Below are 22,922 nucleotides of genomic sequence, written 5' to 3'. Positions count from 1 at the left end.
AGATCTAGTCTCAAATACTTTGGCCACCCAATGAGAAGGGAGCACTCACTGGAGAAGACCCTGATGCTGGGAAAGATTGAAGGTCAAAGAAGACGGGGACGGCAAAGGATGAGATGGTTAGACAGTGTCATAGATGCAACGAACATGAAATTGAGCCAACTTCAGAGGATGGCGGAAGACAGGAAGGCCTGGCGTGATCTGGTCCATGGGGTTGCGAAGAGTCGGACTCGACTGTGCGACTGAACAACAACAACACAATCATGTCCCCTCTGAGCCTTCTCTTTCCCAGGCTAAACAGACCCAACTCTTTCAGCCTTTCCTCATAAGACTTGGATCCCAACCCCCTCACCATCCTGGCTGCCCTCTTCTGTACACGCTTGAGCTTGTCAACACCCTTCCAAAAATGTGGTGCCCAAAACAGGACACAGTACTCCAGAATCTGGCGAATCTGGCACTGTCGCCACTTAACTTCAAGAGCAAAAGCATAAGGAAGAGGCAGACTGACAAGGCAAGGACATCAGATGACTCAAGAAAGACAAGGAATCTGGACAATTCTGAGTCGGTCTTTGGGAGAGCGGGCTATAAATTAAATAAATAATAGTAAATAATAAGTTGCTGGAGGACCTTGAGGTAGATTTGCTTGGGAATACTTTGGCCCTTTTCTGTGTGACTAATAGGATGAAGATATCTGCTTAGATCCCTGGCATTTATGCTACGAGATCTTGCCAAGTTCCATCTTGTTCCCCATACTCTTGAACATCTACTGTTCAGTGGCGGCTCCACACTGGTGGAATGAGCTCCTGAAGGACATCAGGGCCCTGCAGGACCTTTTACAGTTCCGCAGGGCATGTAAAACGGAGCTCTTCCACCAGGCCTTTGATTAAGAGCTGTCACTGACGTATGAGTCATCGGACACTGAATACGCTAAGGCTCTCATGTTACAATGTTGGCTATCGCCTACCTTCATCGGACCCTGTATTGAAGCCGCCATCTGTACCTACTAGCACTTTATGTAAATTGTTTTTGATGTGAATTTTATTGTATTCATTGATTTATCTCATTTTAATCTCCCTGATATAACCACAATTGTGCAGAGCTTATATGCTAGCACGGTTCAATGTTCTCCCCTCTGCTATTCTTGAGGGGAGATATAAGCAAATCCCTTATGCAATTAGATATTGCGGATAAAATAAGAGTGACATAGAAACAGTTGAGCATGTACTTTCACGTTGTAATTTGCTAAACGACATTCGAGCGAAATTTCTGGAAGTCCCCCTTAGCAAGGTAGCATGCCAACCGGACGGAAGCAAGCTATACTACCTCCTTACTTCTCGAGATTCGGAGATTATTGAATTGACTGCCAAGTCTTTTATGGTCTTATAAAATGGAAAAATGTCCCTGATCATTCTAATTGAGTTCAATGAGTTTGTATAATTTAATTCAAGGTTTTGTGGTTGGGCAAAATTTTATCTTGCTATAATTTAAGCTCATATAAATAGACATACCTTTGTAATGCTTTTAGAAGTTATTTATTTTCCACAAATTTTATAGGATTTGTTTTACCCTAATGGCAACTGTCTAATATTTTATGCCAATAAAAAGTATTTGTTTGTTTGTTGTTTATCTCATTTTAACTTACGTACACCGCCTTGAGCCCAGTTCACCCGGCAAGGCAGGATATAAATTGAAAGTAATAAATAAATAAATAAATAAATAAATAAAATACTGGGAAAGGGTATCAATAAGACCTCACTGAGGACCTTGGTAATTGGAGGGATGGGAGAGCAAAATGGCCATTGCCCCTGTGGCAGGAATTCTACTTCTCCCATGACTCCCTTCCGTAGTCATCTCCCCTCTTACCGCTTCTTTTCAGACTTTTTCCACAGGGACGGTTCTCCCCGTGCCTCCACGTGTTCCTCCGCTGCTTTCCTTGGTTTCTGCAGATTTTTTTTTGCAGTCCCAGGTGCAAAAATGCAGTTTGTCCCCTCTTGCTCCACAGCATCAGACTTCCCTGTTTCCGGGAATCCCCATGCTGTGCCACAAGAGGGCGGCAAACTGCGTTTTTCCTTCTGGGGCTGCAAAAACATCTGCAGGAACAAGGGAAAGTGGTGGAGAGACACAAGTGTAGGCATGGGGAGAGCTGTCCCTGCAGAAAACGGTCACACGAGCGGCAGAATCCGCACTGGAAGGGAGGCATTTTAGAGGCGGAGCTAAAAGAAGCACGGGAGCATGATCTTACAGTCCCCTGCGGATCTGTCCTCAGGCCGTCGGCAGCCGATCACACCAGGGAGGCAACAGCGTAATCCCAGCGAGGCAACACGGCAGTACTGCGTTACTGCGCATGCGTGGGTCGCGGACGGCTGGTGGATGCTACGGGCTACCGGTGCATCTCCAATCAGATACCCACCCATGCCGCGCATTTACCGGAAGCTACTATCTTTTCCCCAGTGCCTTTTAAATCCGCTTCTTCGGGCCGATAGTACAGGTTGGAGACGGGTGCGCTATGCTTCCCAGATGTTGCCGTATGATCGCGCCCGTTTGATGCGCCCTCAATCTGTCCATTTTGTGGGACAAATTCTCCCACGTGACCGGGGCCAGTGTTACAGCCTAGGCAGCTGCATTTGGGGACCAATCAGATTGGTGGGGGGTTGGGTCCTCCTAAAGACCCCACACCTATACATGCTTACCTTGCAGAAAACCTCCAAAGTGACATTGTGGGCAAAAATTTGGTGACATCTCTTTTTTTAAAAAATTATTGAAAGTTAAAAGTTAAACAATGCAGAACATTAACATCAACATTACAGATTAGAGTTCAAGAAAATACAAGCTTCATAATGGAGAAATTTAAAGGTAAGTAGTAACTCAAACAAACAGAAATGATATTCTAAAAGGCAATACTATAGTGACTAGAAAGATGAAGGTTAGAGAACACAGGACATGTGTTAAGTATTGCAGAACTTAAAGATTGTATACAAGGTTATGACCAGACATTGTAAGAGAGGAGGTAGAAGAAGTAGTTACACGTATAAAAGTTTTAGATATGTAGAATTGTGTGGTTGAAGATCTGTCGCTGCAATGAATTCCATAAATGGAAACCATTTCTCTGTGAAAGTTGGTACTTTGGGATAGATCTCTGATCCATGTAAGCAGTCTGTGATCTTTTCTAATAAAGTGATCCCAGACTCTGTTGAGCCATCTGGAACAAGTAGGTGCCTTGTTGGGGAAAAATTTGGTGACATCTCTAATGTGCATGACATTCCCAGCGGGATTTTTTTCATCTTTATTTTCCAAGCTGACAATGTCTGAGTTCTGTGCCTGACTCACTGCACTTATTAAACTAATTTGAGTCAAACATCCTGCAGATGCCTTGCTCAGGAGGTAATTATAAATCCAGGCTGAAAGGGGATTAATTTAATCACTAGGGACACTGTCAAAACTGTATAAAAGCTCGGAGTAGCTTCCACTCTTCCAGCAGCTTCACCTGACACTCTTTGCCTGCGCTTCTCCGCCTTCGACAAGCAGGTAAGCTATCTTGTGTTGCAGCACCCACTTCTTTTACAAATTCTCTACTCCTATTGCTACCTTAGGAGCTGCGGTGGCTCAAGTGGTTAAGACGGTGAACTGCAGGCTGTGGAAGGTCAGTAGTTCAGCAGTTCGAGACCCAGGGGTGCCGTATGACGGAGTGAGCTCCCGTCTCTAGTTCCAGCTCCTGCCAACCTAGCAGTTCGAAAGCAAGAAATTGCAAGTAGATAAATAGGTACCACTTTGGTGGGAAGGGAACAGTGTTCCGTGCACCCTGGTGTTTAGTCATGACGGCCACATGACCACGGAAATGTCTTCAGACAGCGCTGGCTCTTCGGCTTTGAAATGGAGATGAGCACTGCAACCCTAGAGTCAGACTCGACTGGCTTTCGAGCAAGGGAACCTTTACCTTTACCTTTATTGCTACACATAAAGGGCTGCTTCCACTGGGGATGCTTCCCAAATTCTTTTTCTAACGTCCTCCTGGAATTTGGCTTTTCAGATCCCCACGCCTTGCTTCACCATACTCTTCTGAGCTTGTGTGTAATATCTGTTCCCCGTCTACTTTATCAATCTGCAAAAAATAGTTTCAGAGGGTAAACATGTTGGTCTGCTGTACAACTGTTACATTTGAGTCCAGTAGCTCCCAGTGTTCCCTCTAAGCTGAGTTAGTGTGAGCGAGCTCATAGTTTTTTAGCCTCCGGCTCACACATTTTTTCCTTAGATCAGGAAGGATGTCTCCAGAGCAAACTAATGTATGGGGTAGCCAAATGGCTCACTCAAAACTTTCATGCCAGTAGCTCACAAAGTAGAATTTTTGCTCACAAGACTCCACAGCTTAGAGGGGCCATTGGTAGCACCATAGAGACCAACACAATTTCAGGATATAAGCTTGCGAGAGTGAAAGCTCCCTTTGTGAGATATGAGTGAGCTACTTGTATCTGATGAAGGGACCTTTGACTCTAGAAATCTTAAATCTTAAAAAAAATCTATTGGCCTCTGTGGTGCTATTGAACTCGAATCTAATCATCCCACAAGCATCCATGTAAAGGCTCAAGTGCTGATTCCCAGAACTAAAGAAGGCCCCGGTCACACAGGGGAAATTGATGTGGCCAAAGTATGGCTTTTTAGAGCTGCACCAAAAGAGACACACGGTGGCGGGATCAGACAGATCCCCTGAGCCGCCATGCAGTTGCTCCCTGGCATGATCAAATGCCGAAGGGGAAGCCACGGAAGGGAGAGCGAGGCAGCCGGCTGCGCATGTGTGCGCATGCGCAGTTCAGCTGGGAACCTCAAATGCTCCTGAAGACAGACGCACCAGCAATCCCATGGCCACGCTTGCTGCGGCGTTTCAGGTTGGTGCTATTATTTCCTAGGTTTTTCCGGCGTTTTCGCCCTGAAGGGACGGATTGGGGACAGATGCACGCCGCTTACCAGATGTTGTGGTGTGATCGCACCCGTTTGCTGCGCCCCCAATCCATCGCTCTTGCGGGCCAAAACTTCCCGTGTGACCGGGGCTGAATTTAACCTTCTCCCAGCCCCCAGGAACCAATCAGCCAGGAGTGCATGGTTCTTTCATCCTCAGATGCTTTAAGGTAGTTTACCAGTCTCATTGATCAGCAAGCACTTAACTTCAGCTAACCCAGCAATCGCCAGTTAGGGTCTAATCAACTCCTCAGGACTAGGTTGACACAGTTAATCTCACCAAAACTATATGAAACAAGCAAAAAGGAAGGTCTGAAACGAATCCCCAAACTTCTTCAGGCTCACAGTAATTGCCTAATCCTGTATAGCCAGCTTGGTGTAGTGGTTAGCAGCACGGGCTCTTATCTGGGAGAACCAGGTTTGATTCCCCACTCCTACACATGCAGGTGCTGGAGTAACCTTGGGTCAGTCTTCAATTCTTTCAGGGCTGTTCTCTCAAGGGCAGTTCTCCAGAGAGCTCTCTCAGCCCCACCTACCTCACAGGGTGTCTGTTGTGGGGAGGGGAAGGGGAAGGAGATTGTAAGCTGCTCTGAGACTCCAACAGTCACAAGTTCTCTCAGAGATGTACTCTCAAGAGCAGTCCTTGAAAGATCTCTCTCAGTCCCACCTGCCTCACAAGGTGTCTGTTGTGGGGAGGGAAAGGGAAAGGAGGTTGTAAGCCACTCTGAGACTTCGACTGAAGGGTGGGGTATAAATCCAATCTCCTCCTCTTCCTCTTACTCCTCCTCTTACTCCTCCTCCTCCTCCTCCACTTCATTACCCTCACATCTGCTATCCTTATAACATCTCTCTCAGTTAGTTTAGCCTAAGCAGCCAAAACAAGTCCAAGGTGATCTAGTACATTTTATGACTGATCAAGTATAAGAACAAGGATATCCAAGTCCAAAGAGCATTAAGTACTATGCAATATCCTCATCACTGTAGGTAAGTTATTCCCTTTCATTACCCACTGTTTTTTGTGCCTTCCCCTTACTCCTTTCCTTAATGTTATATTTCAGATACCTCTCCTTCAAGTAATGGCTGGCTACTGTGGTCCACAGTTTGCTGTCCCATCTATTGCCTCCACCCCAAGAGTTGGGTTTGGATCTGCAGGGCTCGGCTTGGGAGCTCTTGGCTGTGGATATGGAGGTCTTAGCTCTGGATATGGAGGTCTTGGCCTTGCACATGGAGGTCTTGGCCTTGTACATGGAGGTCTAGGTTATGGTCTTGGCTATGGCTATGGTCCTGCTGTAGCTGAAACTTCTGGGAGTCTCGGGACCCTGGCTGGAGTCAGCCCTTCCTGCATCAACCAGATCCCACCTGCAGAAGTCGTGGTCCAGCCACCTCCTACTGTCTTGACCATCCCAGGACCCATCCTTTCTGCTACTGGGGAACCAGTTTCTGTGGGAGGCAATGCTCCATGTGCCATTAGTGGTACTGGGGTGGCCGGAGCAGGCTACTATGGGGGGCTAGGAGGCCTTTATGGAGGCCTGGGATCGGGTTCTCGTTTTGGCCTGAGGCAGGGTGGGATCCTTGGAAACAGGGCTCTGCTGGGACGTCGTGCCAGTATCTGTTCATCCCCCTGTTGAACCTGAGGAGAATGTATCCATCGTCATGGTAATGATTAGGAATGTGAAGACGAGATCCAACGATGAGTTCAAAATGCTAAACTTGAAGAAACATCACTGAATTCAAGAACTCCTGCATGAGAATTGGACATCAATCCCTGCTACCTCTTTGTTTTCTGAACACTACAAGTCTAAGAAGAATGTTGATATTCTTTGTCTTGTTCATTTCCTGCTTCTTGATTTTACTTAATTCCTTTCCCATTTTCATTAAAGCTCTGCATTCTAACATTTGTGTCTTGGTTTTGCTCCTGAAAGTGCTAATTATTTATAGCACACCCAGAATTATCTCCACCTGTTAGAGTTTCATTGGCCATTCTGGTTTTCCACATCTAATTGGGTTTAGGGGAGATTAAGTGGGGACATTATCATTTTTTGGGGGGGGATTGAAACAAAAAACTCATCAGATTTCAAGCAAAGATTAGATGAGTTCACTTTTTGGAGAGAAATTGGCAGCATACTGATGACTATTTGACCACCTTCTAGGAAGAGGCAGTATAGATGGCTACTGAGATATATTCATTGGGCCATGAAGATGTTGGCGCACACACCTTGATTGAATTTAAGGAAACATGCACAGCAATACACTTTGGGATTGAAACCCAAGCTCATGACAGATCAAAGTGAAGCCCTCCCAGCCAGGGCAGAAAGCATTATAAGAGTTGAGCATCATGTGAGAAACATATAAGCCAAGAACTAGGGAACGGGGGAGAAACGGAATGAAATCTGTCTTTCAACAGCCTCTCTTTTCAGAGTTCCAGTGGGCTTATGTACATTCCACGGACAAATAAAAAGTTTCACTGTATAATGGAAAGTAAATTATGGCACCCACTTTGCGGCTGGCTCCACCCCCTGCAGCAGCCATTTTGCGGCAGCCATTTTGAGGCTGCACCCATCACCCTGTGTCAAGAATTCAAGAGGTGTTCAGAGGCTGAAAAAAGGTTGGAGACCCTGGTCTAGGCTATTCCACAACCTCCTGTGCAAAGCATCTTTTAAAAGGAATGATGTTATTTAGCTTCATTCTCCCATGATGAGGACTATTAACCTCAGTTGCTAGAAAAATATGAACATTCAGTCCCACAGAGATGGCAATGGATGTTTGGTGAAGTGTTTTGATGATATCCAGTCCCTCCCCTTGATTGGTTTTTTCCCCCCTCCTAAACAGGAGGCAAATCCAGGGCTCTTTTTGTAGCAATCTACTAAGAGCTTACAGTAGCCCCTGTAAGAAGAGCTCTGTAAGCTCTTGGAGGATTGGCTACATTTGGGGTGTGTCACCTAATATGCAAAGGACTTCCTGCTACAAAAAGAGCCCTGGAAGTGACTATTCTACCATTTGGTGTACTGGTTAAGTGCACGACTCTAATCTGGGAGAACCGGGTTTGATTCCCCACTCCTCCACTTGCAGCTGCTGGATTACCTTGGGCAAGCCATAGTTCTGGGACATCTGTCCTTGAAAAAGAGCCATTTCTGTCAGAGCTCTCTCAGCCCCACCTACCTCACCGAGTGTCTGTTGTGAGGAGGGGAAGGGAAAGGATTTTGTAAGCCGCTTTGAGACTCCTTTGGGTAGTGAAGGGCGGGGTATAAATCCAATCTCTCTCTCTCTCTCTCTCTGTCTCTCTGTCTCTCTCTCTCTCTCTCTCTCTCACACACACACACACACGTAAGGACAATGAAACAAAAAGATTGTGGGGAGGGAAAAGTTGTGAAGAGATTCATTCTGAAACACAACAACAGATTAAATCCTTACATCTTTGTGCTTTGCAGGATAATAGTGTTACCCCCTACTAGCTTTGAATTAAGAAGCTGAATAGCTGACTTTAGTTTCTGGGGGAAATTAGTCAAATGGTAGGCCACAGCAAGAGGTGGGGTAATAGCACTGATCAATGTTTATGGGGATTTTTCCCTTTAAGAGAGCTCTTAATAACCAGTCCAAAGGTAAAATAGAGACTGTTTTATTAAAGGATATTCAGGCCGCACACATGAAACATATACACATACAAGATCTATGGAAATAAAGAGAGTAGCAGATAATAGCAGGGACTGAGGTGATAGCTTCCTTTCCTGTGAGGTCCTTGAAGAAGCAGAAACAGCAAAATGACCAGCGTTTAACTGAAAGGAAGGATCCAGAATACTGTTAATGGGTGTCTGAGATAACATGTACTGCAGTTATGCTGGGCTAGTTCTACCCAAAAATGTGTCCAGAGGACTTGCTAATATGAACAAAGAATTGATGAGATTAATCAGGGCTATTATGGGATAACTCAGGGCTAAGATAATGTTGCTTTGGGAATGTGATAATGAATTCCCAAGACTGGACAAAAGAGGCTGGAGGTTTCTTCTACATGTAAACTAGGCATTGGATTGGGATCCTGATTAGTTCCCCGGGGTCCAGAAGACTAATAGATTGCTAATTTAATCAAAATGGAAACAATACTGCTTGATGAACCACCTAGTCTTGGGGTGTGGGAAAAGCGTAAGAACATATGAACATAAGAGAAGCCAATGTTGGATCAGGCCAATGGTCAATAATACCAGATTCCATCAGGACGTCCAGCAGTGGAGCCGGAACACTAGACGCCCTCCCCCTATTGCCCCCCCCAAGCACCAAGAATACAGAGCATCACTTGCCCCAGAATGAGAGTTCCTATCTATACCTTGTGGTTAATATCTACTGATGGACCTCTGCTCCATATGTTTATCTAATTCCCTCTTGAAGCCATCCATGCTTGTAGCTGCCACCACCTCCTGTGGCCGTGAATTCCGTGTGTTAATCACTCTTTGGGGGAAGAAGTACTTCCTTTAATCTGTTCTAACCTGACTGTTAGGGGATGGGGAATTATGAATATTGTGGCAATAGGTTTTAAGGGAGTAATGACCTTTGTATATCAAAGTCCAGTTTATTCAGATCCCCAGAAATAGACCAGGAGACTAGAACTTAAATACGATTTCTTTTACTAGATGATTCACACACACATACAATAAAAAAACACAATCACACACTCAAACAATATAGAACTAGGAAATTAGAATAGTACAGAAACAGTTGCATGAGCAGGATGTATCATTGGTGGGGTGATACCCTACCTGTCTGATGCAACGAGGTGATCCTGCAGCAAAAAAATAAGGAAAATACTAGGGAAGATATTGTGTGATGGCCTGCAGCACACGTGGTGGACTTCAGACAGCGCTACAAATGAAGTCGGCTAGATAGGGTAGGGTTAGGTAGGCAGGAGACAAGAGAGAGAGAGAACAATGGGCAGATGTTCTCTTTATATACCCTAAGAGGGGCTTGGAGCATGAGCCGACAAGACAACAAGACACATAGTTTCCTGGAAGATGCTAGAAACTGCCAGTTACTTAATGAGTCAAGAGAATAGAATTAAGTGTTGGGCAACTGATATAATGTTTTCTAACAGTGACGCCTCTTAGAGTGGATGGCTTAAGACAAAGGAGAAGAAAAGACAGTCATTCCAGGTGCTTGGCCAGTCAACGATCCGATGACCTGCAGCTGCATTATCTTGCCTACCAACAGCCACTGAGGGAAAAGTTAGTCCCACAGAGGAGCCAAGCAGGCAAAGTGTCTTCCTCAGGAGAGGGAGCATATTCTGGCAGGAAACAGTGGCTGGAGTGGCAGCTGACAGGCCAATGGCTGATGGAGCGCACTGTGGGCAGGACTCAGGCAATGCAACCAGTGGATAGGACAGGTTCTGAGTGACACATCATGGAGCCAACTGATTTAGGAGCATGTGGAATGTTCAGAAAGTGCCACCCCACTATTCAGTTATATATAAAGAAAGACTCAGGCCGGACCAGAGTCATCCAGAACATATGCCTGCTATAATTGTTCTTTCTATGAATGTGGTACAGCAAGGTCAGGGACTCTATGTTCTTTCACAGAGCTGTTCAGGCTCATCAGCAAAGAAGACAAGCCATGGGCATCCCTTGTGATGATATAAAGGACACTGGAACCATCCCTCATTGTGGTTGCCTAATGCCTAAACTTCTTACCCTTCACAAGAGTTACTGGTCTCTTCAAGGCCAAGTTACCTGATGAATTTCTAGACGATCAAAGGAATTCTGTGCATAGTGTAAGTATCTAGCACTTTTACAAGCAAAACCAAGACGCAGATGCTAGGATGCAGACTGAGCTTTAATGGAACAAAGAATCAAGGAGAACAGTTACACAAGGAGAGGGAAATGAAACAGCCAAAGAATACCAGCATACTTCGTAGACGTGTAGAAGAAAAGATGGAGAGTTCATACAAGAGTTCTTCAGTTTAAAGATGTTTCGGCAAGCTTAACTTTTGAAACTCCATGATGGGTCTCATCTTCCAATTCCTGATCCTTACCAAGATTGTGTATCAGTCTTCTCAGGTTCAGTAGGGGAATCCACAGATGCTGCCACGACGTCCCAGTAGAGCCCTTCTTCCAAGCAATGTACCCCTCCTCAGGCCATAACCAGAACCCCAGCCCCAGCCTCCATAATGGCCCCCTAGCCCCCCATAGAAGCCTGCTCCTGCCACCCCAGTGCCACTAATGGCACATGGAGCATTGCCACCCACAGAAACTGGTTCCCCAGTAGCAGAAAGGATGGGTCCTGGGATGGTCAAGACAGTGGGGGGTGGCTGGACCACGACTTCTGCAGGTGGGATCTGGTTGATGCAGGAAGGACTGACTCCAGCCAGGGTTCCAAGACTGCCAGAAGTTTCAGCCACAGCAGGGCCATACCCATAGCCAAAACCATAACCTAGACCTCCATGTGCAAGGCCAAGACCTCCATGTGCAAAGCCAAGACCTCCGTATCCACAGCCAAGAGCTCCCAAGCCGAGCCCTGCAGATCCAAAGCCAACTCTTGGGGTGGAGGCAATAGATGGGACAGTAAACTCAGGACCACAGTAGCCAGACATTGTTTGATGGAGGTGAATCTGAAACAAAACATAAGGAGGCAGCAGTTGTGGTTATTCTTATTTTCCCATTCTTCATGGCCCCCAAGCAACATTTGCATATCTTCATCTTAACTCTCAAAGATAATCTCACATTTCTTGACTTTCTACTGTTCACTTATTCATCGCTCATCTGACCTGAAAGACAGAAACCTCCATCGATTCTACCCTGTTATATTATGGATTTCATCTTTTGCCAGTTTGAATTTCCAGGTGCACCTTGATCTGGAACTGAGCAGAAATCTGCGTCCCCAGTTCATGGGTTCAACAATGGTGTACCCATACAGCAGGGTGTTCATCTAACATTACTTAACCACACTATTTCACTGGATAACTTATCAGTGCTATCTCAAGGAGACTATTAGCCCCTTTCCAAGTCCAAATTTGGAAATCCCAGAGATTTGGGGGTAGAACCTGGGAAGGATAGAGTTTGGGAAGAGGAGGGAACTCAGCACAGGTGTAATGCAATAAAATCCACCCTTCTAATGCAGCCATTGTCTCCAAGGGAACTGATCTCTGCTGGCTGGAGATAAGTTATCATTCTAGGAAATCACCATTCCCCTCTTGGAGGTTAGCAGCTCTGGAATGCATCCCTCTCATTGGTCAAAAAAGACATGAGTATAGAACAGCACAGCACATGTCATCTCTGCCGGCCAAGAGGGCTTCAAAAATTAAGAGTAAAATAATTTACTTAGAGCATCTGTGAAACTCTCATTCACAGTATCTAGCCAAAGATTTGTATAATCCTGGCCAGCAGTTTCTCTTCTCACCCACTGCGATTGTCCTCCCAAAAGATGACTGGTGCCTATGAACCATCAAAACCCATTCATAAATAGTCAAGGGAATTTGTGAAGGGCCACCAAATGACCATTCCTGGGCTCATCAACAAAAAGAAGAACCCTTTCCTCATAACAGGTTAACACCCAGCATTGCCCTTCTTTTCAAAACCATATGAACTAACCAATATATAGTTAAAGAATGTCTTAGACCTCCATCCCATCACAGCCTCAGCCAAAAGGCCATGCTCATGTTTCAAAACTATGTAAAGTATGACTTTCCTTTGTTGTTGCCCTTCTCATATATTCAGGTGGGTAACCATTTTGTTCTGAAGCAGTAGAACAAAGTTTGAATCCAGTGACACCTTTAAGACCAACAGAGTTTAATTCTGGATATTACCATTTGTGTGCATGCACACATCTTCATATACATTGAAGCAAGACCTCTGCAACCATTAAATATAGGTAGAGAGAGAGGGTGAGGTCGGAGTTGGCAGGAAGGGGTAATTAGAGTCAACGTGCATAAGTAACTTAGTGATAAGTTTAGCTAAGATGGGATTAAAATGGTTGTTAAGACCTGTGGATAGCAGCAGATAGATGCGAGAACTAAGCTTGAGTCCAGTGGCACCTTTAAGACCAACAAAGCTTTATTCTGGATATAAGCAAGGACCCTTGAAAGGCAGAAGGGAGAAGAAAAATGTGTTGGTTATGTTAAAAAGGTGGAGAATGATATGGACCACGCAATATCAGTGGAGTTGATCCTACACTCTACTGACCAAAGGTTGAATCCTTCATCCAGTTTAAGGAGACTTTTTCCAACCCAAGTTGCTCCTCAGTTCGAGAATGAGCCCTTTAAACAGGAAGAAGGATCCTGGAAGGAAGACTGGATCCACCCCAATCAAAGTCCAGTCAGACTCTATGACCTAGCAAATGGAAATTATATTATTGAATCTCCATATGCAACAAATACACATAATTTAAGAGAAAGAAGCTTGCCATCAAAGTTAAATCACCCTGAATTCCACTGGAATTGCATCAGTGTTTTTTTTTTAAGATGTCACTTACCAACGTCTCCAAAGAACAGAAGTCGAAAGAAGGAAGAAGCGTCTGGTGAAGCTGTTGGAAGATCCGAGCCTAGGGAGCCTTTTTATATGATCTCGTCTGTGTCCCCTGCTGCCCCCTCAATGGATTTGTATTCACCCCTTTGTGCCGGAGGCTTTAATGCACAAGCGACACAAACTAATTTGTGTACGGCATCAAGAATTACTTTAATGAGTGACAAGCATCAACGAAGAGGTTGAGAGTCATGTCAGCACCACGAAATGCCTCTTATAATTTCCGACACTTTGATCTTCTCGTGTTCATTCTTCTGCAAGATATTTGGCCTGTTTGTTCCTTCCCAGCAGTTATCTTTGTGGGAATTCTGAGGGCATTTAACTTCCTTCAAAATAACTGAATACCATCTCGTTCCTGCCAGAGATTCTGATCTATCATTCCGTTCACACAGATTCCCCCCCCCCAACTTGTGGGTGGCAAAGTGTTGTGTTGATGCAATTTTATGGCATTTCATGGCATTTTTATGAACACACACTATTTCTATGAAATATATAAGCAATTGATATGACAAAACTCTGAAAGTTATGTGTGTTTAACTTGGAAATTTTACTTTTACATCTCTCACCAAGCCTTGAGTGTTACTTAGGACCAAATCAAGGATCGCCTCTCCCCTGGTCTGTTTTCTCCCCTGGTAGACTTTCATGTGTTATTGAGCCCTTCTGGATCTAACTAATCCTCAAGTGCAGAACTATTAGTCCCAGAAGTTTATTCTACACTATATTAAATCCAACACTTGGCTGAAAATTCTTTGGAGCTGAGTAATCAAGTGAAGGGGGGGGGGATATGAGTAAACTTCATTTTAATTTTGATACTGGCCATAGGCTGAGAATAACATGACAAATAGTTGTAATTTTAAACATAATGTTGAATGAATACATATATGAACCAGACTTCATTTGGCTTACAGACTGAGACTGATATCCCACAGGGATTCTATTTTCCCCCCACTTCTGTCTTTTATGTCCATCTTTTGTTCCACAAAAAGAAATTTGCATGGGAAGAGGAACTGCTAAAGGTGAACAAAAAGCATTGTTCTCTTCCTTTTTTATTATTACACAAGCTCTTGCTCTAATTATTACTCTAATATAGTACTACGGTGCTCTAATTCTTTTGATTCATAATGAAACCCACTGAATAATCTTACCATTCTTGTTGAAACTCTTGCTCTCTTCTTCAACTTTCCTTGAATATTTGTCTCCACTGGAAACCTATTAATCAGCCCAACACTTTTTTCAAGATTTATCAGATCGACCCACTTAATGAAGGTATTTTCTCTAGATCTCTCAAAAGTATATCCAGAAGCAGATGACATCTTCCCACTGTTGCCCCCCAAGCACCAAGAATCCAGAGCATCACTGCCCCAGACATAGTATTCCATCTATAAAAGGTAAAGGTTCCCTTGCTCGAAAGCCAGTCGAATCCGACTCTAGGGTTGCGGTGCTCATCTCCATTTCAAAGCCGAAGAGCCAGCGCTTGACCGAAGACGTTTCCGTGGTCATATGGCCGGCATGACTAAACACCAAGGCACATGGAACGCTGTTACCTTCCCACCGAAGTGGTCCCTATTTATCTACTTGCAATTTCTTGCTTTCGAACTGCTAGGTTGGCAGGAGCTGGAACTAGAGACAGGAGCTCTGCTCACCCTGTCTTGCGGCACCCGGGTCTTGAACCGCTGAACTACTGACCTTCCACAGCCTGCAGTTCAGCGTCTTAACCACTTGAGCCACCGCAGCTCCATCTATACCTTGTGGCTAATAGTCACTGTTGGACCTCTGCTCCATATGTCTATCCAGTCCCCTCTTGAAGCTTTCTATGCTTGTCGCTGCCACCAGTTCCTGCAGCAGAGGAGTGTATTTCCATAGATCCAAGACTCATATGATCCAAGCCCCTGCCATTGCTTATGTGTAGAACAAAGTGCTGAAGAATTCTATTGGGAACCATCATATAAGGTGCACCTCTATGTGTCCTTCCTCCCATCCCCAGACTTTCACATGGAATCAAACACACATACTCAATCCATTTGATTGTTGCTAATGTATTTGGCCATGATTTATGCATTTTTGGTTTAAATCTTCATTGGTCCTTTCTGCATTATGCCTTAAATCCTGGTTCAACCCTGTCCCTGAACTTACATTCTACACTACATTCAGGGTCATCCCTGCAATTACCTCAGGGTATTTTTTATTTCCATATTATATTGAAGTCACCCCAGTTTCGCCCCACACTTGTCCCAGGATAAACGGATGCTGTCATAACCAGGGAAAAATGCAAGGTATTGTGTAGAAAGTTGAACTCTGATAAAACCAGGGATGAAATCCAAGTGCGGAAAGGACCATTGTCATAATTCAGTTGAACACTGTTTCATATGGTTGGGTGTCATGCTGGCCATTGCTGATGGAGATGAAAGCAGTTGTGAGGTAGAGAATGGGCTTTGGGTACGAGTTCAGTCTGCTTGTGCTTTTCCAAAAGCCCACATTTACCTTGAGGGTTGATGCCATTCAGGAATATCCACATGAAAGGAAGCTCTTTAGGATTAGTCTAGTCTCAAATAATAGCCTAGAATTTCATTCAGTATTAAATCTGATAATAGCCACAACATTACCAAGGTGTTTGCTTGTACTCAACAGAATAAAATGATTTTCTTCCTCAAAAAGATTTGATTTCTTTGAATACAAGCCAGAAATGCAAGATAAATATCAGCATTTTAATGATGTCCTCTTCTGACACAGAATTATCACCATCAGAAGGAAGTGTTAATGAGAAAGTTACAGTTCAAAGAATGTGAAAATTATATAGAACTGAATCTCAGCATGCCCACACGTTTCCCACATGAATTTCTGTAGGCATTTTTTTCAAATGGTTTGCATGTGTTACATGTTTTACTGTCCAGTATTCCATAATGGAGGCCTGCTGGGTGGGATGGACCTCTCTTAGAGTGTTGTTCCAAGCTATTTTGGATTCCCTCAATTATCCTTGAATTTTCTTTCAAAAATGTCAAGTTTTCCTCACTGTTTCCTTTTAGATGAAATTCCATGCCATCTAATCCAAAGTATTTCCTGTCAATGTGCTCTATTGTAGTTTTCTCACCAATCCTGGACTACAAATGAAACATTGTGGAAAGTCAGGTGGTTAGATCCTTCCTTCCTTCCTTCCTTCCTTCCTTCCTTCCTTCCTTCCTTCCTTCCTTCCTTCCTTCCTTCCTTCCTTCCCAAATGATAATTTTCAGAAGCCCACCTGTGCTAATTTGCAAGTCCAACATACTTATTGTCAGGGGGGTGGGGGAATAGATTCATACAGGTTTGCTATAGTTAAGTCTCAGATGCAATATCAGGTTTGTGATTAGTAACAGATCATTGAGATAATTATGGATTTTAACAAACAATCTTGTACTCTTCATAAATTTTTCAGAACCTGAGATTAATCATTTATTTCAAAATGTAAACATTCCTAAGATAAAATACAGTTGAACAATCCTATCTCTGTTGAGGAGATCAAAATGTCTATTAACTCATTAAGGGAAAAAAATACAGTTCCTGGTTGTAACTGCTTTTCTAATGAACTCAGTAGAATAATGGTAGAGGAATTGGCTACAGATTTGAAGAGGCTGTATGATTCACTTTGGAGGGAGATGAGTTGTAAAGGTACAAATAGGATTCTCAAAGGGGAAGATTAAGAAATCTCTTAGATCTGGTACATGTAAATAAGAACCCCACAGTCCTTTACCTTTTGGATGCAGAAAAGTGTTTGAAAGGGATGGGCATGAACCAGCTCATGAACATAAGTTTATGGCAAATATTGTCTGGTTCATGATTCATGAACTGAAAACTTCCCCTAATTTTGAAGGCAGTTTGTGAAGCTTTGAGCCATTTAAACCCCTGCTTTCTATTTTTCATTTTTTTAAAAAAAAGATGTGTCAGAGAGCAGAAAGCAGGTGTTTAAATGACTCTGAGCCATTTATATCCCTGCTTTCTGCTTCCAACCACTCGGCTGTTTTTAATCAGGAGCAGAAAGCAGGGGTTTAAATGGCTTGGAACAATTTAAACCACTAATTTCTGTTCTCCACCACTTTTTGCTGGGAGAACCCTTGCTTTCTGCTCCGCACACAAAAATGTGAGGGGCAGAAAGCAGGGGCTATGAACTTCTATGAAGTGATTTGGTTTGTAAACCAGCCCCCGGTTCATGTAGGTTTTGGTTTGGTTCGTGGTTCATGCCCATCCCTAGTGTTTGACTAGATTGGCTGTTCTGTTTCTTTGTTTTGTTTTTGTTTTCCTGGACCAGGAATTGGTAAAGATTTGGCTCTAGAATGAAATTTCAAGAATGGATAAACATCTGTTATATTGCCTCAAATGTGGTCAATGAATTTCAAGTTGCTCCATTTGATCTGGGGGGACAAGTCAGGCAAGGATATCCACTTTTACCACTTCAATGGTATTTATGTTTTTATGTTCTTGCCAGGAGTATTGCAACAAATTACAGGATTAAACATCAGAGCACACAGACAAAGCTCATGACCTATACTGACGATGTCATTTTTGTACCCCCCCCATTCTAATAACCTTTAGATTAAAGGCTTTCTTGGTGTTGTGCAGAATCTTACTACACTTCATTTCAGGAAACAAATTCAGCTCAGACAGATAAATTGTTTTCATACTTAATATCCAGTAAGATGATAAATTATGAATAACTAAGTTAAGAGGATTGAAATGAAAATCCCAGAATATTAGTTACATAGGGGTGGGTTTTTTTTTGGAAACTATTGGAGATTTGGCACTGAATAGTATAATAACAGTAATATGGAATGGAGAACCAGATTTTAGAAGACAGTCAAACTAAATGTATTTTGTCTAGGCTGAATAAGTCTTTAAAATGTTGCCAAATGTTTTGTTCCATTTGTAGGGCCAGTTCACTATTATCCCCCGATAATTTATTACTTAAAATTCAGAAAACTGATGTTCAGTTTTTTCAGGAAATACAAAAAAGAAAAGCTAGAATTCCAAGAGGGGTAAGGCAAGCCCCAAGAATGAAGTGTGTTCTCTTACCACCTTATCCAGAAAAGAAAAAGTTAGCAAGCTTCTAAACTAATGAATATTTGGTACTGGTATAAACAGAACCTTGTATTTTTGGCCAATTGGTGGTGGACTGGATGAGCCATTGGCCTGATCCAACACTGGCTTTTCTTATGTTCTTATGAGAGGGAATTGGATAAACAACCTTACACAGAAAATAAAGTTATCAAGTTTCTAAACTAATGAATATATGAGCTGACCCTGGCTGGGAGGGCGGGATACAAATTAAATAAATCAAATCAAAATCAATATTTGATACTGGTATAAACAGGATTAGGAGAAATGGAAAACAAAGCAGATAGATTTGACAGTGCTTCAGACAACATGATAGTATCAGGAAACAGATTAAAATGGAAGAGGTCAATGTGGCGAAAAGGACGCTTATGTGGTACATGATTGTGACTGCCAGAATGACATATGCACAAAGTTGGAACAGGAGGAAGTTCCTGGAATTGGAGAATGGATCAAAAAACTACTTTTTATGGTTGAAATGGATAAAATGACAAGGAAACTGAATAATATGGCAGCAGAAGACTTTTCTGAAGACTGGAAAGACTTAAAAGACTTAAAAGAATATTTGGAAAAATACTGGGATGTGAGAGACTATTTTGCTTTGATAACTATTGAGTATAGAGAATTGTGAAAAAACAAGTTACCTGTTGAATATGTGAAGATAAAGAGGAGTACTTAAGAGTAACCTAAGGATTATGCAGGAGGTTGTAGCACTGTGGGAAGCCATATATAGGGGGGGAAAGGGAGGAGGGTAGGATATGAAGGGATAAGAATTGTAATACAAATGTTGAACTGTGTTGAATATATCCTAAAAATAAAATGTTTACAAAAAAAAGGAAACAGATTATTTAGGAGAAGATCAAAACCCAAATCCAAATAAGTATGCACTGATGACTACATGGAACAGATTTGAAAAGGAGTTGACACCCACTGTTTCTACATTAATGGCACTTATTTTTAATAAGCAATTTTGATATGCTAAATTATCAGGTAATCTGGCAAGCTGGATAGAGGGTGTTTAAGATGACCTTAAAAGAAGGTGAAATAATATATCGGGAGCAACTCAGGCTAAAAATGGAAGACAAGCTTTGGACAAGATTTCAGTTCTAGCAAATGAAAAACTAGAAGTCTGCCCTTTTTTATTTTAAGCCTCTAAATATTTTTGTGCATAGAATGGTGTACTTTAGGGCATCAAATTCTGTTGTTGAATTTGTTGAGATCTTGAAGGTATTAGGGTACACAGAACATGTCTAGAAGGTGAAATGAAAATGTGATTGCTCAAAAGAAATCACAAATACAAGTAGGAACAAAATCTATAAAGTCGTGGACACTCCATGAAATTGTTGAGCAGTTGGGTTAGAACAGATAAAAGGAAGTACTTCTTCACCCAAAGAGTGCTTAACACGTGGAATTCACTGCCATAGGAGGTGGTGGTGGCTACAATAGGGAATTGGGAAAACATATGGAGCAGAGGTCCATCAGTGGCTATTAGCCACAAGGTATAGATAGGAACTCTCAGTCTGGAGCAAGTGATGCTCTGTATTCTTGGTGCTTGGGGGGGGGGCAACAGTGGGAGGGCTTCTAGTGTCCTGGCCCCACTGGTGGACCTCCTGATGGCCCCTGGTATTTTTGGCCACTGTGTGATAGAGACTGTTGGACTGGAGGGGCCATTGGCCTGATCCAACATTGGCTTCTCTTATGTTCTTATATATTGAGTACTTTGGTTAATGTCAGCATAACATAAAACTGTCTGACATTACTTTATAGATGGCATTACATTAAAGATGTATGCCAATATTGGTGTTTCATGCAGGTGAAATAGTCTATCATTCATATAGCAAGGAGCTGCTCAGCTGTCATGCACATTGGACTAAATATCTGTAGTTTATTGGCCCTTTCTACACTGTTCTTATAATCCATGTTCACCCCGGTACCCTCCAAGCAATTCTGCACTAAAATCTAATTCAACCTTCTTTTAAATCCAGTTTCTCCCCCCATTCTGCATTAAAATTGAGTCCTCTTGTGGATCAAAAACTGGCTAATTAATAGGAAACAGAGAGTATAAATGGGCAATTTTCTCTGTGGAGGGTACCGTAGGGATCAGTACTGGGTCCGATGCTTTTTAACTTGTTCATTAATTATTTCGAGTTGGGAGTAAGCAGAAGATTGGCTAAATTTGTGGATGACATGAAATTGTTCTGGGTGGCGAAAACCAGGGAGGATTGAGAGGCACTTCAAAGAGATCTGTTGAGGATCGGTGAGTAGGTGTCAACGTGGCAAATGGGGTTCAATGTGGTCAAGTGCAAAGTGATGCACATTGGGGCCAAAAATCCTAACTAGAAATACATGTTGAAGGGGTGAACTGGCAGAGACTGACCAAGAAAGAGATCTTGGAGTTGTAGTAGATAACTCAATGAAAATGTCGACACAGTGTGCAACTGCAATAAAAAAGGTCAATGCTATGCTGGGGATTATTTATTATTTATTTATTTATTTAACTTTAGACTTTATATCCCGCTCGAACCCTCTTTCTCAAGGGGTCTCAGAGCGGCTTACAAGTGGTGCTAGTCACACAATTTTTCCCTAACTAGGGCCACAGAGTTTGTAGGGGTGGGGTTACCTATCAGCACCCTTGTGGTGGTGGTGGTTGGAATGTTCGTTCTTGGCTCGGCACTCGGTACTTCGATCGGCTCGGCACTCTGCTCGTCCCCGGCGGGCTCCCATGATTTGGCGGTAGTTCTTCTTTCGGGGCGCACGATTCACGTCTTCTTCTGGCCCCAGCAACGTCCTTCCGGCTCCGCTGCGCCAGCGTCCAACGTCATCATGATGCGCCCATCTCACCGGCAGCCGCCCTGATGTTTTCCTCTCTCCCGGCCAGCAGGGATTGCCCCGTCAGTCGTAGTGGCTTGCTGCTGCCACTGCCGCCGCCTCGCCGCACCACGCCACCTCCGATCTCTGGAGCCGATGTCTCGTCCGCCGCCGCCGCCATCGATCACCACATCAGGCAGGGTGCCCCCCACCCTACTAAGGGTGGGTACCCATTTATCTACTTGCAACTAATTGCTTTCGAACTGCTGGGTGGGCGGGAAGGGAAGGGAATTGAAAACAAATCAGCCAGTATCATAATGTCCCTGTATAAATCGATGGTGCAACCTTATTTGGAATGCTGTGTGCAATTTCGGTCACCACACCTCAAAAAGGATAATATAGCATTGGGGAAAGTGCAAAAAAGGGGAACTAGAATGATCAATGGATTGGAACATTTTCCCTATGAAGAAAGGTTAAAGCGCTTGGGGCTCTTTAGCTTGGAAAAATGACGGCTGAGGGGTGACATGATCAAGGTTTACAAGATTATGCATGGGATAGAGCAGGTAAAGGAAGAAGTACTTTTCTCCTTTTCTCACAATACAAGAACTCATGGGCACTCAATGAGCGGTCGGGTTCGAATGGATAAAAGGAAGTACTTATTCACCCAAAGAGTGATTAACACATGGAATTCACTGCCAAAGGAGGTGGTGGCAGCTACAAGCATGGATGGCTTCAAGGGGGAATTGTATAAACATATGGAGCAGAGATCCATTAGTGGCTATTAGCAACAAGGTATAGATAGGAACGCTCAGTCTGGGGAAAGCGATGCTCTGTATTTTTGGTGCTGGGGGGGGGCAACAATGGGAGAGCTTCTAGTGTTCTGGCCCCACTGCTGGACCTCCTGATGGCACCTGGTATGTTTGCCACTGTGTGACAGAGTCTTGGAATGGATGGGCCATTGGCCTGATCCAACATTGGCTTCTCTTATGTTCTTAATATGTTGCTCGTACCTGTTGTTACCCACGCTGAGCCCTGCTGTGTGCGTGGGGGGGACTATAAGCAAAAATAAATAAATATAATAAATAAATAAAATTCAAAACTCAAGAATTTCCACCAGAAACGTTTTTTTTTCCCAGCTATATATTCAGTTTAGTTATATCCAAGCACAGGTCCCTATTTCCCCATCAGACAGAGACACTTTTATTCATTCAGGATTTGAACTGCACTATGGTAACATTATTATGTCTTAACCTTCCTGGTTACTTGCCTCCTGAGGCATTTAAGGAAGCTTTTATGGCATGTTTTATGGATCCAGTGGTTTAACACTGCTGATTTAATTGGTTGACTGATGCTTTTTAAGCTTTATATCAAAGGGTTTTACTACTTGAGACGGATGTTACTGATTTTTAAAAATCTTATGGATGGATCCAAACTAAACTTTACATTAATGGAAGACACATCCATTAGTGGAATAAAATTTTCTGCCCCTGTATTGCACTTTCCCACTGCAGCCCTCTGATCTTCCTTCCTTCCTTCCTTCCTTCCTTCCTTCCTTCCTTCCTTCCTTCCTTCCTTCCTTCCTTCCTTCCT

General features: G+C 43.3%; 2 protein-coding genes across 3 annotated transcripts in view; one reads left to right on the top strand and one right to left on the bottom strand.

Moving 5' to 3' along the window:
- The first annotated feature begins 3,486 nt into the window (after nt 1-3,486).
- On the top strand, nt 3,487-6,828 carry LOC107118267 (claw keratin-like). Its single transcript, XM_015420575.1, has 2 exons — nt 3,487-3,522; nt 6,006-6,828. The coding sequence occupies exon 2, from the start codon at nt 6,024-6,026 to the stop codon at nt 6,573-6,575; it is 552 nt and encodes a 183-aa protein (XP_015276061.1). The 5' UTR covers nt 3,487-3,522; nt 6,006-6,023; the 3' UTR covers nt 6,576-6,828.
- A 3,921-nt stretch (nt 6,829-10,749) lies between these two features.
- Nucleotides 10,750-22,922, bottom strand: part of LOC107118347 (claw keratin-like) — a 23,810-nt gene continuing 11,637 nt past the window's right edge. The window contains exons 1-2 of one of the 2 annotated variants that reach the window (XM_015420679.1): nt 13,396-13,430; nt 10,750-11,536 (exon numbers count right to left, since the gene is read on the bottom strand). In XM_015420679.1, the coding sequence (XP_015276165.1) occupies nt 10,988-11,518 (531 nt within the window). In that variant the 5' untranslated portion in view covers nt 11,519-11,536; nt 13,396-13,430 and the 3' untranslated portion in view covers nt 10,750-10,987. Of the gene's footprint in view, nt 11,537-13,395; nt 13,431-22,922 lie in introns of those variants that run through there. The other variant, XM_015420671.1, reaches the window with a different exon arrangement.

The sequence above is a fragment of the Gekko japonicus genome, unplaced genomic scaffold (genome assembly GCF_001447785.1).
Source record: "Gekko japonicus isolate JY-2015 unplaced genomic scaffold, Gekko_japonicus_V1.1 scaffold426, whole genome shotgun sequence".
In the NCBI taxonomy this organism is placed as follows: domain Eukaryota; kingdom Metazoa; phylum Chordata; class Lepidosauria; order Squamata; family Gekkonidae; genus Gekko; species Gekko japonicus.
The sequence above is the reverse complement of the archived record's forward strand: the minus strand, read 5'-3'. Positions and strand labels throughout refer to the sequence as shown.